This window comes from Vicia villosa, linkage group LG3 (genome assembly GCF_029867415.1).
Source record: "Vicia villosa cultivar HV-30 ecotype Madison, WI linkage group LG3, Vvil1.0, whole genome shotgun sequence".
Lineage (NCBI taxonomy): Eukaryota > Viridiplantae > Streptophyta > Magnoliopsida > Fabales > Fabaceae > Vicia > Vicia villosa.
The window spans coordinates 6,331,963-6,348,809 of record NC_081182.1 but is presented as its reverse complement, the minus strand read 5'-3'; the positions used below and the strand labels follow the sequence as shown (position 1 = coordinate 6,348,809).

The following is a 16,847-nucleotide window of genomic DNA, read 5'->3' as shown; positions in this document are numbered from 1 at the left end:
TTATTTAACGGTTAATATGAATTTAACTTTTTACTTAGTCTTAGATTTTTCTATTTTAATAAAAATGTATTTTTTTTTGTACCAAAAAAAGGTACTATTTTTTAATAATTTTATTTTGATAATTGGTTATGTTATAAGTATTAATTTGTATTATATACATTTCCTATCTATTTTTTTCAATTATATATTTATAATAAATAAAAAATAAAATTAAGTTTTGGTGTAGTCTTTTTTCTTTTCTTTTTTAAATATAACTAGTTTCAAAGTGCCTTAATTTAATTTAATGTTTTGTTTTGATCTTTTAACTAAAAAAAATTTAACTATTATGGTGTGTTTGGTTGTGAGAAGAGATTGAAAAGAGAGAAAGAGATAAGAAAGAGGTGAGAAAGAGATAAGTAGAAGAGAAATTAGATAGATTTAATATATTGATTGGTATAAGAGAGATAGAAGAGAAATAGGAAAGAAAGAAGTTAAATGATTTAATAAATTGACATAAAAGCCCCTAATATTTTTTTTTTATAAAAAAACTAATAAAAAAATTGTCAAAATTTTAATGATAGTTTAGTTAATTTTTATTATTATCCGGTTTTTAAAAAATATTTATTTTTTTATTATCTAATAATCGGTTTGCAACATTACTGTGAAAAGAATTTTTGCCAAATTTTATTTAACAGTTTATTGTTATAATCTTATTATATTATTATTATTATTATACAATTAACATGATTTGTATATAATACACAGTAGTCGTATAAATGAAAAACAAGGATGGATACATAACAGTGGTACAAGTGCAAAACGAGGGTATAAACGGAAAGATTGACAAATAGCATCCATCTGTTCCATTTCTCCTCTAAACAGAAGAGATTACAAAAAGATGTGGGCCCCATATATTTTAAATCTCTCTCTTCTATTTCTTTGTTCACCAAGCAAGAGAAATATAGCATTTCTCTTCAACTTCTCTCTTTTGCTAATTCTCTCTTTACAATTTCTCTCAAACAAGGATAGTGTAAAAAATGTTATATATTAGTCTCTTAAGAATTGTTCTCTTACACAAAAAAGTCTTTACTGTTAAAAATTCTAAAAAAAACATAAAATCTGACTACGTGGCATAACAGATAGGTGTTAGGTAGACATTTAAAAAACAAAACAAAAAAAAAGTCAGATTAAAGTTTACATGTACATCAAGGCAAAAGTTAACATTTTTTTCATAAAAACTAACACCAGGGACCATTTTAGGTAACATAGGAGTAGTTTTTAAAGGATTACTTACCTTGTAAACTTTATTTTTTAAGTAAAGAGGTAGTAACATGATGGTTTTTAAGGGACTACTTTATAAAAAAAAAATTAGTAAATGAACCAAAGTGAAATAATAAATTAAGTTAAAATATCAAAAGATGCATTAAGTTTTTTTTGCATTTGAAACTAAATACAAATAAATGTCGGTGTCAGAAGTTGAACTTTGAACCAACAATTTATAGGTGTGTAATCGAATTGATTTGGACTGGTTTTTGGTCAAAAAAAGGTCCGAACCAATGATATTTCTATCGGTTTGGTTTGGTTCGGTTTTCAACATTTTTAAAAAATGGAACCAAACCAAACTAACCGGTTTGGTTCGGTTTGGTTTGGTTTGGTTGATCGATTTACAATATTTATTTTTTAAAACATTATATTCATCGGTATATTCTCCATTATCGTGTTTTTTGTTGTATTTTATGCTATTATTTTTTAAAATAATACATTTTATGTTATTTATTTCATGCTATATTTTTTCAAACAAATTACAAGTTGCTCTTATTCCATACGAAATAGTGACATGATTTCCATTGCATCATGAAATAAGTTCACTATCAAATATAAAAGTTAACATTTAGCATCAGAATGTTGGAAAGGGATTTCAAAGGTTAACATATAGAATATAACAAATCACACATCCATTAACATGTTTCAAACCTCAAACACGCATCAAAATTATTATGTAACAAGACTTGAATGAATTTTGTTGAAGAAAAAGAAAATGAACAAAAATATATGAAAATTAACAAGAGAATTTGAACACGAAGAAGACAACCATAACATATTAGAATAACGGTAGTGAAAGGAACCATGGTTGTGGGAAGCAAGAGCAGCAGTTCTATGAAACCATTTTTTGTGACTTATGGTTTCTACTTTCTATGCTGTAGAGTTTGGTTCTAGATGCGTGTTTTACTTAAAGGAAATAAGTGTAAGCAAAGATGGATAATGGTTGGACTGATAAAAAATTTGAGCTTAAAGATGGGTAGAATAAAATATTTAGAGCGTCATTATTTACATTGGTTCGGTTCATCGGTTTGGCGGTTCCTAAAAACTAAAACCGAGAACCAAACCAAACCAAACCACATCAGTTTTTATTGGTTTGGTTCGGTTTTTAAACCAAACCAATAATAATCGGTTTTGTTTAGATTTGATTTGGTTTGGATTGTCGGTTTAATTGGATTTTTTTTATCCGCTTACACACTTAACAATTTACACTCATTTAATCTAATTAGCAATTACAAGTTGAATTATTTATTGTGAATATTTTTAAAAAAATTAAAAGTGATAAGTAAAAGTTGGTTATTTTATTTTAAAACAAAAAGTAATTTTTATCTCACACTTTCACAATTAATAATTTTTAAATTTTCAATTTTTTTTTCACTTTTTAAAATCAATATAAAATTAATAAATAATATCTTATTATTTCACATGCACATTGGGCTAAAAAACTTTAGTGCCCCGTATCCATATGGCAATGTAAAAAATAATAATTATTATGTCTGTTTGATAAAAATAGCGGTTAATTGATAAGCTAGCTTATAGCTTATAGCTGTTGGGAAATAACACAGTTGAAGAAAAAAATAAACAGAACATAACCAATAACACAAGAATATAACGTGGAAACTACAAAACCGGAGAAAAACCACGATCGTTGTCTAAATAGACAACCAGGGAATTATTACTATGTGAAAAATTTACAACGCATAGACTTCTCTACTCTCACCCCAATCTCCTAGTACACTCACACTCTTACAAAGCAAATATTTAAACTAAATCTCACAACACTCTAATACAAGAGCATAAGAGAACAAAGAAAATCAAATATAAGCTTAAAGTGCTTTTGACTAGTATATCTAAAAACAAAGAACTTAGGTCCAATATATAGCCTTGATATACCCCTTGCTTCACCACACTAAGCAATGTGGGACTTCTCAAATAGCTACTTTTTAACTTCCTTCTTTATTTAAGAATTTAGGCAACATTAGACATACAATAACCCCAACAATCTCCACCTTGATTGTAATGGTCTTCAATCTTCATTGTCTACACCAACAATCATAATTGTCATTGTCTATACTGACATATCAAATTATAATACTCCACCATAAAGAGTACACTACACTTGAAACTAAATCATCCCAAGAATTTTTCTTCACATCGAAACCTTCCTGAAAGATTATGGTGCAGCTCCCATTATGGCTTTTAAAAAGTTCTTCAGCCATCGACACATCTCACCACACACCTTGCATCAATGCCAACCAATGTCTGTGTGTTGTTCTGAATCCGCTAGCAATGATTTGTCCTTTTGCATGGTATAGCAGAAATACCATAAGAACACACCTTATCTTCTAAAAAAGATCCCCATCATCTCCCAAAATAAGGGAGACGTTGCTAGCATTTGCCTCAGAGTCTTTTTCAGATACTGCTCCACTTGGACAATTTCTCTTTAAATGCCCAGACTTTCTACACTTCCATCACACCATATTATTTGCATGGATCTTCTTCCCGTTAGTCCAACTTCTAGTTAGCAACGCCGAGTTTGATGAAGTACTTTCATCACTTTTCATCCTCCTTTCTTCAGAAATAATTTTAGTTGCAACTTCTTCAAAACTCAACTTTTCTTTCCCATACATCAAACAAGTTTGAGATAAATATAAGAAGGTGGAAGGGACAAAATGAGCCTTAACTCTTTATCTTCATCATCAATCTCAACTTTAATATGTTCAAGCTCAGAAAAAATATTATTCAAAGTACTGAGATGATTAGAGATTTTTGTACCCTCATCCATGCGCAAAGTGTGGAATTGCTCCTTTAACAACAAACAACTTGAGATGTCCTTTGCCTGATATAACACTTCGAGACTTTCCCATAGTTCCTTGGCTGATGACAGATTCTGCACATTCGCGAGAACATTTTTTGCCAAACACGAACGAATTGCACTTGCATTTCTCAAATCTAGTTCCTCCCACTTGTCAGCCTCCATGTTGGAAGTGATTCCTTTTAGCGCCTTGTGTAATCCTGATTGTATAATCACATCCTTGACTTGTACTTTCCACAGGCCAAAGTTGATTCTTCCATCAAACTTCTCTATGTCAAACTTCATAGGACTTGAATAAGACATAGTAGCTGCGCGCAGACTGCAAACCGTGCACCAGGTAGGTTCCCAGGAAAGAGAGGTGGGTCACAATAGACACGCTTAAATACCAAGTCTTTCTTTAGCCAGAACATCCCTAAACAACACTTTCACAGTACCACCCCTTCTTTAACACCTTCATAATATCACAATTCTTTTCTTATGTAGAAGATCAGACAATGCTGCAAGCACAAAGAATACTAAGAATTGTGATATCTCATCGAGCCGAAGCTCTGATACCACTGTTGGGAAATAACACAGCTGGAGAAAAAAATAAATAGAACACAACCAATAACACAAGAATATAATGTGAAAAATCCAAAACTGGAGAAAAACCACGACCGTTGTCTAAATAGACAACTAGAGAATTATTACTATGTGAAAATTTTACAACACATAGACTTCTCTACTCACACCCCAATCCCCTAGTACACCCACACTCTTACAAAGCAAATATTTAAACTAAATCTCACAACACTCTAATACAAGAGCATAAGAGAACAAAGAAAATCAAATATAAGCTTAAAGTGCTTTTGACTAATGTATCTAAAAACAAAGAACTTAGGTCCAATATATAGTTTTGGTCTCCCCCTTGCTTCACCACACTAAGCAATGTGGGACTTCTCAAATAGCTACTTTTTAACTTCCGTCTTTATTTAAGAATTTAGGCAACATTAGACATACAATCAACTCCAACAATAGCTGATGGCCGATAAGCTAGCTGATAGCTTATAGCTTATAACGGATGGCTGATGACTGATGACTGATGACTGATAGCTTATAGCTTATAGCTGATGGTTGAGACTGATAACTGGTAAGCTAATTGAAGTGTTTGGTAAAATTAGCGGTTCAAGTAACTTATAAATGTAAAATGACATAAAAAATATTTAATACATAATTATTTAATTTGAAATTGAAATAAATTATAAAGGATAAAAATGAGTTTATGTTAAATAATAAGGATAAAAAAGGAAGAAAAAATGATAAGTTATAAGCTAAAATGCTATTTGAAATAGCGTCTGGAAAATAAGTTATAAGCTAGTAAAATAAGCTATAAGCTAGTGATGAAAACACGTCTAAATTGTCATATGAGCTTATAAACTATAAGTTATAAGACATAAGCTCAAAATTATGCCTTACCAAACAGAACCTAACTAAAAAATGTTAAACGAACATATTTTATAAAAAATTTAAAGGTAATACACATAGAGCAAAACGATTTTTTACATATAACTAATAAAAAATTTATACTTTGTGGGATATGTAACACCATAATCTCCCCCCGCCCCCTCAATGTTAAGATCAGAGCAACCGAAAACTAAAATAATAAAAAATGATAAATAAATGAAGAAAGGCCTAAATGCCCTATTCCAACTCACAACAACTATTGCTCCTCCTGAATATCTATACCACAATATATATATATATATTTAATTTTAAAAATAATTAATATATTTAAGGAAAGTTACAAACTTCCACAATTTTATTTAACAAGCGTCGCAGAGTACATAATTTTTTAAAAAAGTATATTACATTTAACGATAGTTACAACTATTGTAAAGTAGCTAACGATGGTTTTTGAAACCGTCGTAACCAAGGCTCGCAACATCAAAATTAACGACAGTTGATAAATTATCACAAATTTCAATTTTTTTTGGTACAACGGAGGGCCTAAGCCCAGAAAAAGAAAAAACTAAAGAGGAATAATCCTAACTGCAGACCCACCATTAAGATCCCTATCCAACAGATTCAGAATCCAATCCGGTGCTTCCTTAAAAATAATAAGATCTGAAATCACCTTCTTTCCTTCAAGCGCAAGAATATTAGCACAACCATTAGCCTCTCGAAAGATATGCGAGATCTCCATATTGTCGAATCGAAGCATCAAATTTCTAATGCTATCGATCAAATTACCCACATTCATATTGTTGCTACCTTGATTAATACACTCAACGGCAATACGAGAATCCGACTCAACAATAATATGTTTAACGCTCATATCAATGGCCATGTTAATGCCAATATATATTCCCCATATTTCTGCCAATAGAGCACTACAAGTTCCGATTTTTTTGACAAAACCACCAAGCCAATCACCTTGCTGATTCCTAATCAAACCTCCACAACCAGCAGTGCCATCATTGTCCCTAGCTCCATCCACGTTAAGCTTAATAAAGGGAGTAATTGGAGCAAGCCAACGAACAAGATGATGCTCCACAGTTCTCTCCATGACTTGGAATCTCATGAGCATAGCTTGATTATACTTCTGAACCTTGTCTTCAATCACCTCGCGAGCCATTAAAGGCCTAGCATAATTCCTATCGTGCACTTCTTTGTTTCTCCAAGACCATAATGTGTGGCAACTAGTAGCCCAAACATTACTCCAATTAGGAAACTCAACGGGATTACAGAAGATATTGCTCTTAATCCATTCATGCCAACCTGCATTAAAGAAAACATTTGTTAGAGAAAAAGGGATGATATTATCCCAAAAGTCTTTCACGATACGACAGTCCCGTAAGGCATGAAGGGAAGTATCACTAGCATCTCCACACAGGGGGCAACCATCAGGCCTAAAACCGGAGACACTAATACGATGGTTAGTGAGCAAGCGGTCATGCTGAAGAATTCACACAAAAATTCTTATTCTTTCAGGCACCTCCAGCTTCCAGATTCTCTTCCAAATCTTACAATCTGAGGCTATCTCTATTTTATTAAGATACTTATATATACTGCTAATAGAGAATGAGTCGTCATCCTCAGTAGCAACAAAGAAATTATCACCACCATTCTCCACCACAGGAGGTAAAACAACAACAATCTTCCTGAGAACTTCAAAGGGAATCCAATTCAACAAACTCCAGTTCCACCCACCTAATCCATCACTTAAGTCCTGAACATTAACATCAACAAGCTCACAAGGAATTGCTTCCACTCTGTCAGCAATAATCAAACCTTGTTCTATCCAACAGTGATGCCACGGGTTAATAGAAACACCATCACATAATCTCCATATTTCCATGTCAAATAAGTGCGAAGAAGTCTTGGCAATCTCCTTCCAAAGCTGAGAGTCAGACGGCTTAGCATGGATACTGTCTCCTCTACTACCAGACAAATTTCAATTTTACGACTGTTTTTACGTCTTTTTCTTTTAGTGGTAGTAACTTCTAATTATAAGTTGTAACTAATTTGTAGAATAAAGTGTATAAGAGTCAAGTACTCATGCAATGTAAATTCATTGAATCATAATACAAACAACAAGATCTTGCTCATTCTCTCTCCGTTATTCTTCATCTTTTTCAATGAACAAAATGTTCGTCCCTTAGAAAATGTATAGTTGTACTCTAATAAAAATTTAAAAATTATGATTAGAGAATTTCATTTTAGTATAATGTATTTTTTAATATGTCAATCAACGACACGTGTATCTGCAAATGTAAAGATATTTGTTTGAATACAATTTTTTAAAAAATAATCAACTGGAATCTCATATAATTAAGAACCCAAGGCCCACGGCTCTAAATTGGAATTTATTAAACTTATATTTTCAACTTTATACTGTGTATAGAATCCAACTTTTTCTTTAAAAATGAAAAAATAATCCGATCTTTTCCTTAAGATGCCTTTAAAGGAAAAGAAAATCACGTTTTATTTTAGTGTTTATTCATCGTTTGTTTGCATTCAAAACCAATACGCTAGTGCCAACCTACTTCTCAAGAATAAGAACACTGTCCACACAAAAATTTGGAGATCATATTTCAATGGTAACCGACGCGTTTATATATTTTTTGGGGACCAATTTTTCTTGTATTCTAGCTGCATAAATCATTCCTACCGTCCAAAAATAACTTGTGCTAAAAATAGCAATCAATAAGCTGGACACAAAACACAGTGACAACTTTCTTTTAGATAAGATTTCTATTTTGAAAGATAGTGGTAAATTACAATTCTAGATCTAAGCACTAGTCGTAATTTTTTTTCTGTTATATCCCAAAATCTATCCAAGACTCAGCACTATCCCCACATATCTGTATCCTTTGGTTCACCGGTTTAGCTCATAGTAGCAAAATCTAAAACGAATATCATCAGAAAGGAAAGAAACAAAACAAGCTAATGCACATTTTACACGATGCTCTTTCTATGATTTCTTGTCAGAACGGTCTTCAATTTTCGTCTCCATAAATAGAAGCTCCAAGTGTTCATAACAATCATTCCCCTTCTCTTCCATTTCAAAGTAACACAAAAATGGCATCATCATCATCATCCTCCCTTATCTCTTTATCTTCTACTTTCCTACAAAAGGACATTCTATTAAAGAGAACAACAACAAAATCCCCCATCTCCAAATGTCCTCTTAATTCTATAAAAGCGTCAGTGTCGATGTCCGAAACTGAAGCAACCACATCATCAGTACCATTGAGAAAAATACCAGGAGATTATGGCCTCCCTTTTATAGGACCCATCAAAGACCGTCAAGATTATTTCTACAACGAAGGCCAAAACAATTTCTTCAAAAACCGAATCCAAAAATATAACTCAACCGTTTTTCGCGCCAATATGCCACCTGGCCCTTTCATTTCATCCAACCCAAACGTCATCGTTTTACTCGACGGCAAATCCTTCCCTATCCTCTTCGACGTTTCCAAAGTAGAAAAACGAGACCTCTTCACCGGAACTTACATGCCTTCCACAGAACTCACCGGCGGTTACCGAATTCTCTCTTACCTCGACCCCTCCGAACCAAAACACGATCAACTCAAACGCTTTCTCTTCTTCCTCCTCAAATCTCGTAGCAGCCATTTCATTCCTGAGTTTCATTCATCTTACACAAACCTCTTCGAAACACTGGAGAAAGACCTTGCGAAAAACGGAAAAGCGCCTTTCGGTGAGTCCAGCGATCAAACAGCTTTTAACTACCTTGCAAAAGCATTCTACGGAGTTAATCCTTCCGAAACAAAACTCGGAACAGATGCTCCGAGTATAATAACGAAATGGACCGCGCTTCAGCTCGGTCCAATTCTTACCATCGGTCTCCCGAGGTTAATCGAGGAGCCACTTCTTCACACTTTTCTTCTTCCACCAGCTTTGGTGAAGAAAGATTACCAGAGACTTTATGAGTTTTTCTACGAGTCATCTTCCGGACCGATTCTCGATGAAGCGGTTCGGCTCGGGGTTTCTAAAGAAGAAGCGGTTCACAATCTTATATTCGCCACTTGTTTTAATTCATTTGGTGGAATGAAGATTTTGTTTCCAAGTATGATAGGGTATATTGGAGAAGCGGGGGTTAATCTTCATGCTAAGTTAGCGAAAGAGATTAGATCTGTTGTTAAATCCAACGGCGGGAAAGTGACGATGGCTGGGTTGGAGCAAATGCCGTTGATGAAATCAGTGGTCTATGAAACACTTAGAATTGATCCACCGGTGCCGTTTCAATACGCGAAAGCGAAACGTGATTTAGTGATTGAGAATCACGAGAATGCGTTTCAAGTGAAGGAAGGTGAAATGCTGTTTGGTTATCAACCGTTTGCGACTAAGGACCCTAAGATATTTGATAGGGCTGAGGAGTTTGTTGGGGATAGGTTTTTGGGGGAAGGGGAGAAGTTGTTGAAACATGTTCTATGGTCGAATGGTCCTGAAACGGAACAAACGAATGCTGGTAATAAGCAGTGTGCTGGGAAGGATTTTGTTGTGTTGTTTTCTAGACTTTTGGTGGTGGAGTTGTTTCTAAGATATGATACTTTTGAAGTTGAAGTTGAAAAGAGTGCAGCAGGATCGGCTGTTACCTTTACCTCATTCAAGAAAGCAACCTTTTAGTTTTAGTCACTCATGTTGATATATAAGAGTTTTATAATACATTGTTTGGATTAACTAATTAATCATATATAAAATATATTTTGGCCTTTAATTTTGATTTAAATTAGCTTTAATCTTCCTATTTTTTAAATTGTACTTCCGGTTTCCATGGTTACAAAGGTTTTAAGACATTTCGCGAATCGCAACACTGTTCAAAATTATACAAATTAATAATTCAACCACGACATCTCAAATATAAAATAACATTTAAGGTAAATGAACACATAAAAAAATTAGATTATGCGTATGGGGTTTTTAGATCTCAACTGAATATAAAAAAATATTTGTATCAGGAGTCTCCGACTTTCATTAAATATAAAAGTTAGTAACTGCAAATAGAGTTATAAACCTCCACTAAAATATAAAAGAATATTTGTATTAGGAGTCTCAGACTTTCATTAAATATAAAAGTTAGTAACTGCAAATGGAGTTATAAACCTCCACTAAAATATAAAAGATAGTAACAGCATACGGTAGTTTTTAAACTTCCACTGAATATAAAAGTTAGTAACAACATACGGTAGTTTTTAAACCTCCACTGAATATAAAAGTTAGTAACAGCATATGGTGGTTTTTAACCTCCACTAAATATAAAAGTTAGTAACAGTATATGGTGGTTTTAAATCTCCACTAAATATAAAAGTTACTAACGGCATATGGTGGTTTTTAAACCTCCACTAAATATAAAAGTTAGTAACAACATATGGTGGTTTTTAAACCTCCACTGAATATAAAAGTTAGTAATTGCATAAATATAAATGTTAGTAATTACATATGGAGTTTTATACCTCCACACAAAATTTATAATAAAAATAGTCAGACTTATTATAGTGCACTTGACAAGTTGTCAGTTTTTTATAACAAGGAGTAAAGTAATAACGATAATGATAATAGTCACTCTAGTTATAAATCACTTGACTGGTTGCCAGTTTTCTATAACCAGGATAAATGAAAATATTAATAAGACTAAAGAGGTAAGTATAGAATATATACCTAGTGTACTGAAAACTTCTGATAGAACAATCGTGCTGATAACGTGTTAAGAAAACTGAATACATAGAGATAGTAGAGATTGAGAATATCTTGTTTTATCTTTTAAGATGATTTTTTTGTGTGACATTACATATACCAAGGAGTGGTATTTATAGTGTTAGAATTTCACTACTATCTATAAAATAAGAAATACAAGTACCTGGTTAATACTAATATGCCCTTTGGTTAAAAAATTACACCTAATTGTTTTGGGGGCAAAATGTGTCTAAAAATTACTTTTTGTAACTAAATTCAGAATTTGGCTACATTGAAACGAATGGTTTGGTCTGTTTGTGTTACCATTGGGCCACATATGTACAATATCCAATTTGCATTGTAATGTAATTGAACCATAAAGTGTTCATCAGTACAAATTTTGCAGAGAAGAAATGTTCCTTCTCTTCCCTCTCTTCCTCTTCTCCCTATTCGCCTTCTCTCTCTTCCCTCTCTTTCTCTTCTTTCTTCTCTCTTCCCTCTCTTCGTCTTCTCCCTATTCGTCTTCCTCCTTCATCTTCTTCTTCCTTCTCCATCTCCTTCTTCATTGTTATTATTGAGTTTCAGACATGTTCGATTTTGATTTTGATTTGGTGTTTGTTGTTTCAGGTTTGGTGGTGTTGACTCACGCGGAAGAGGGAAGTTTCGCCGACGGTGCGGTTATCTGAACATAAGGTGAGCATCTTCTTCTTCAGATCTGGGGTTTTTTGTTGTTACTAAGTGGTGATGAAGAGGGTTTTGATGTTCTCGGTTTACTGATGTGTTGAAGGATATGAAGGTGATGTTATGGTTCCAGAACTTTGGTGAGATTTTTCTGATTTTTGTTCTTTGTGTTTTTGGATCTACGGATCTATTGTCTTTTTTTCTTCTTCTACAAAAATTTCTAAAGGATTTTATGTATTTGGAAAATGACGGTAACATTTAGGGTTTCATTATGATCTCTGTGGCTATGGCTGTGTGTTTGTGTGAACAGTTATTGTTTTCGCAACAATTTGAGAAGGGTTTCTGGAAAATGAAGAATGAAAATCTTAGGGTTTCATTGTTTGTTTCTCTGTGGCTGATTTCGGGTGAACAGTGGTCTCTGAGGTATGGACAACTCAAAGGTTAGTGCATAGATTAGACCTTTTATAATGTGGTTTACCTTGAATATTGTTTGATATTGAAAATGTTCAAATCTGCAGATTCTATGTTATCATTGACAAACCTAACCAATATTCCAATATGTGCTGAATGGTTTTTGGATTTGGTCATGTTGAGATGGTGAAAGAGAGCTGCTATTTTGTTTGTTTTTGCAATATTGATAACCTGTTCAGTTTCAGTTTCCCGATTTAAGGCATGTCTGAGCTTGCCCTCCATATGTTTGATGAAAAGCAGGAATGACACAGTGGTTGTCGTTGCTGCGTTTCATGGTCTGAGGTTTGAAAGACCCGGTCAGGTTTGAGAGCAGTAGAGCACGGGATGATATTGATATTCGAATTAAAACCTGTTGCAGTGCGAAAAGGATCATTCAAACCAGAATAATACATGAGTCACACTACCATCGGCGACAAGGAACGATAAGAAATTTTCTACTGGATTCTTAAAGGTTCATGGAAGGTGAAGGTGAAATCTTGTGAAGGTGAAGGGTGTAAACTGTTTTTAGTTTAATGGTTATTTGGATTTTTAGTTTAAAGTGATATATTTTCTCATTCATTGTTGAGAAAATGCATTGTTTGATTGGTTATTTTGGTTTCAGCTCATGTGTTTGGAAAGGCAAAGACAAACACAGACTACTTACCATACAATGGAGATGGATTCAAACGGTTGGTGCCAGCAAAGTGGAATCCAAGCAAAGAAATTCATAAATGATTCTAGAAATTAAAAGTGCACTTATTTATGATATAAATCCAAAAGCTCTAATAGTAGTACTATGATAGAAGATTTATATATAATTGTAGGGTTATTTTAGAATTTTGTTTATTATTATGGTGAAATGAAATTCTTTTGCATGTGTTTGTTGATATTATTGTTGAAGTATTGAAGGGTAGTGAGTGATTGTTGGTGTGACTCATTAGGTATGTTTTTTGTTTTGTTTTGTTTATGAATTAGATGTCGGAGAAGTTCAACCAGGAGGTGTCGTTGTCGGGGAAGATTCCGACGGGCCATTTCAATTCTGCGTTTCAGTTTTCAGGAGTTTGGCAAAGAGATGATGCCAATACCAAGAGTCTTGCATTTGATGGTGTCTCCGTTACACTTTATAATATAGCACTTGATAAAGCGCATGTAGTTCTAAGTGATCATGTCAAACGAGATGTTCCTTCGTCGTGGGATTCTGCTGCATTGGCAAGGTACTTTATGCAATCAATATGATATGTTAGAATTAATGAATCCACTTGCGATGTTTAAGTTGAATTTTGTAGATAATCTTTTCATCGTATCTTTTTAGGTTCATTGAAAAATATGGAACCCATGTTGTAGTCGGGGTGAAAATAGGGGGAACCGATATAATTTATGCTAAGCAGCTGTATTCGTCTCCTCTACAACCTTCTGATGGGCCCCTGTATTTGGTGAGCTTGTCCTTGGTCCTGATAGGAAGTCGCATACTTCTTTAAAGTAATTGTTTGGCAATCCATTTACAGCACCTCTCCTCCCTCCCCAAAACATTCCAACTTGAGGGAGAGACTAATGGAAATGTATCTGATGCCTCTTCAGAACGCAGGTATTACGAAAAGGTTCAGTGGAAGAGTTTCTCTCATATTTGCACGGCTCCTGTAGAATCCTACAATGACAATTCTGTTGTGACTTGTGCTCACTTTGAAGTGGGAGAAGCTGGTCTAAAAAAAGTTCTCTTCTTAAGACTTCATTTCTCTAAAGTTGCCAATGCAACACAAGTGAAAGCACCTGAATGGGATGGTTCGCCTGGCTTGACTCAGAAATCCGGAATATGATTAAATTGTATTTATGCAACTCAGGTTTGTTTGTTTTCTGCTATCACAAGTCAATTCTTCTTTTGTCAGCACTCAGCACTACAACAAGTGCACTGTCAATTTTGGATATTAACCTGTAAAATTTTTAAAATTCTACAACAAGTGCACTGTCTAATGCCTTGGTTTGAAGAAATGGAACTCATTCCAACATTTAGTAGGATTTAGATACAAGCCTGTTTTTAGAAATCACATGTTGATAACCATTAGATTATTTTGTAGTTTTATTTAATTTAGACATTGATTCTCATGAAAGATAATAGTTTGGTGATACTCATGATTCTAATTTATTTACTCACTAGTGTGACAGGAGCTTGCTTATATAATAAGACATTTGAAAATAGCATACTATATTAAAATTATATTCTGTTTCACTACTTTTTGTCTATTTTCGAAACGTTGTATTAGGAAAATGTTTCAAATTGGTATGCCATTTGGTAATACTTATATTCATAATTTTTTGGTTTTGCTAATTTACTATCATATATATATATATATATATATATATATATATATATATATATATATATATATATATATATATATATATATATATATATATATATATATATATATATATATATATATATATATATATATATATAACGAAAAATGCTAATATTATTTTATAACATTTTTGTGCTGTATTTTCTAGGTACATAGATACGATCAACAAGGCAAGATATCTTGTAGATGCTAATGCAGGACAACTTCAATAATAAAGTTAACTGATAGGAAGATTCAGAAGAAGCTAATACAGGACAACTTCAATAATAACGTTGTAGTAATTTTTAGTCTTTGGTCAAGTTAAGAACTATTGAATCAGTTAATGGCCAAAGTAGTGATTAGTTTATCAAACACCAGCTTATGTAAATTAATCAGTATGTATTAAATTAGCATGTATCTAATCAGTTTAAATATTTTTATTTCTCGGTGTTAACCCGAAATACCTGTCCGCATTAACCCGAACCCATCTAAACCGAACCTGTCTAAACCGACTCTCGAATTGGGCGAAAATGGGTCTGTTATTACTACCCGTGGTTTGGGCTGGGTGGAGGTTTTGGGTTCGAACCCGCCCAACCCGGCCCGTTGTCCAGCCCTATGCATGCATGATCATCCACTCTGGTGGGATAGATCATGGTTGGTTCCTACCATCCTTTTAGCAACGACCAAAACAACAAAAATGTTTCACACCAAGACATTGAATGCACGGTTTTCTTGGTGTGCTGTTCTTCAATAAAATATGCTTGCGCTTTGTACTTATAACTAAATTAATTAAGTTGTTCTAACCTTCACAACTAACTAAAATGACAAACCTAACCAATTCAAGAATAAACATTGTTAATTATGATCTTATGTACTTGACCAAAACAAATTATGATCTTATGTTTGACCCATACAATGAGTTTGACTATAATAATTAAACTCACAATATATGAATGATATTTTAATGTCATAGTTTGAGAGATATTTTATAGTTTAAAAGTGTGTACTTTTAATGTGACGCTTTCTTATGTCTTTATAACTGAGTTTTATTGTTATTACTATTTTATTAACTATAGAATTTTTTAAGGTCTTCATTTTCAAATTTATATTTTTCTTTTAAAAATTACATTTTAAAAAGAGATGCCGTAAAAGACTATCCTTTAATCTGTTAAGGAAAGATTATTTTGAACCTTTATAACATGTAAACAAAAGAAGTTGTGATCATGTTATGGCAAATGCTTTTTATTTTATGTAATTGTAATTTAATATATATAAAATGCTTTTCCACCTAATTTTTATTGGAATTAAACACGGCATTTTTTTACAGTTAAATATATTTTTTATTTCGTTGTGAAAAACAAATGCGCGCACAACACCAGTACCCGTGCGGATGCACGGGTATCCCACTAGTTGAATGTAATGATACATACTACTATACAAAGTTTGAAATTTTATGTATATAGTAGATATATTCTATTCATGAGTATTTCAAAATAGTAATAATAATAATTGCTTATTATTATAACACAATTAATTTTATAAATTCGTTTGAGTTATTATCAAAAATTGTTGTCATAATATATATTATCTTTGTCCGTTTTAATTAAATAGTTTCTATTTAAAAGTTGAGGAAATAATAACTTACTTTAGGATATTAATTAAAAAATAAATAGAAAAATTGTATGTAGAAATAATTTATTTAACTTTTTAAGAGTTTAAAAATTATTGTTTTTGATGCAAAATTTTCTTTTTGAAAAATGTAATATTTTATAATTAGTTTTATAAAAATAGTATATATTTTTATCTAAAATTTAGAAGAACCAAATAATTTATTTTTTCATTAATTAATTATAAATTTTAATTTTGTAATAATTTTTTTAAAATAATTTTATATAAAAATAGTGTGTTGATTTAAATATTTATTAATATTATCTTGATTATAATGTTATATATTTAATAATATATTTTAATTAATACAATTAATTATACTATTAGTTGTATTGATTCACCTTAAGTTTAATTTTTAATAAATATTGAGTTATTTCGGATATGTATATCCGAAAAATCTCAACACAAAAAAAAAGGTTGAC

The 16,847-nt window shown here is 32.4% G+C and overlaps 1 protein-coding gene and 1 long non-coding RNA gene across 2 annotated transcripts; both read left to right on the top strand.

Moving 5' to 3' along the window:
* Positions 1-8,425: 8,425 nt before the first annotated feature.
* On the top strand, positions 8,426-10,334 carry LOC131660161 (allene oxide synthase 1, chloroplastic-like). The gene has a single exon (XM_058929323.1). It carries the CDS (start codon positions 8,675-8,677, stop codon positions 10,241-10,243), a length of 1,569 nt encoding a protein of 522 aa, XP_058785306.1. The 5' UTR covers positions 8,426-8,674; the 3' UTR covers positions 10,244-10,334.
* Positions 10,335-11,693: 1,359 nt separating this feature from the next.
* LOC131654810 (uncharacterized) lies at positions 11,694-15,199 on the top strand. The gene is made up of 5 exons (XR_009299576.1): positions 11,694-12,411; positions 12,622-12,926; positions 13,044-13,635; positions 13,734-14,259; positions 14,927-15,199. It is a non-coding gene; the product is annotated as an uncharacterized LOC131654810 (long non-coding RNA).
* The last annotated feature ends 1,648 nt before the right edge of the window (positions 15,200-16,847 follow it).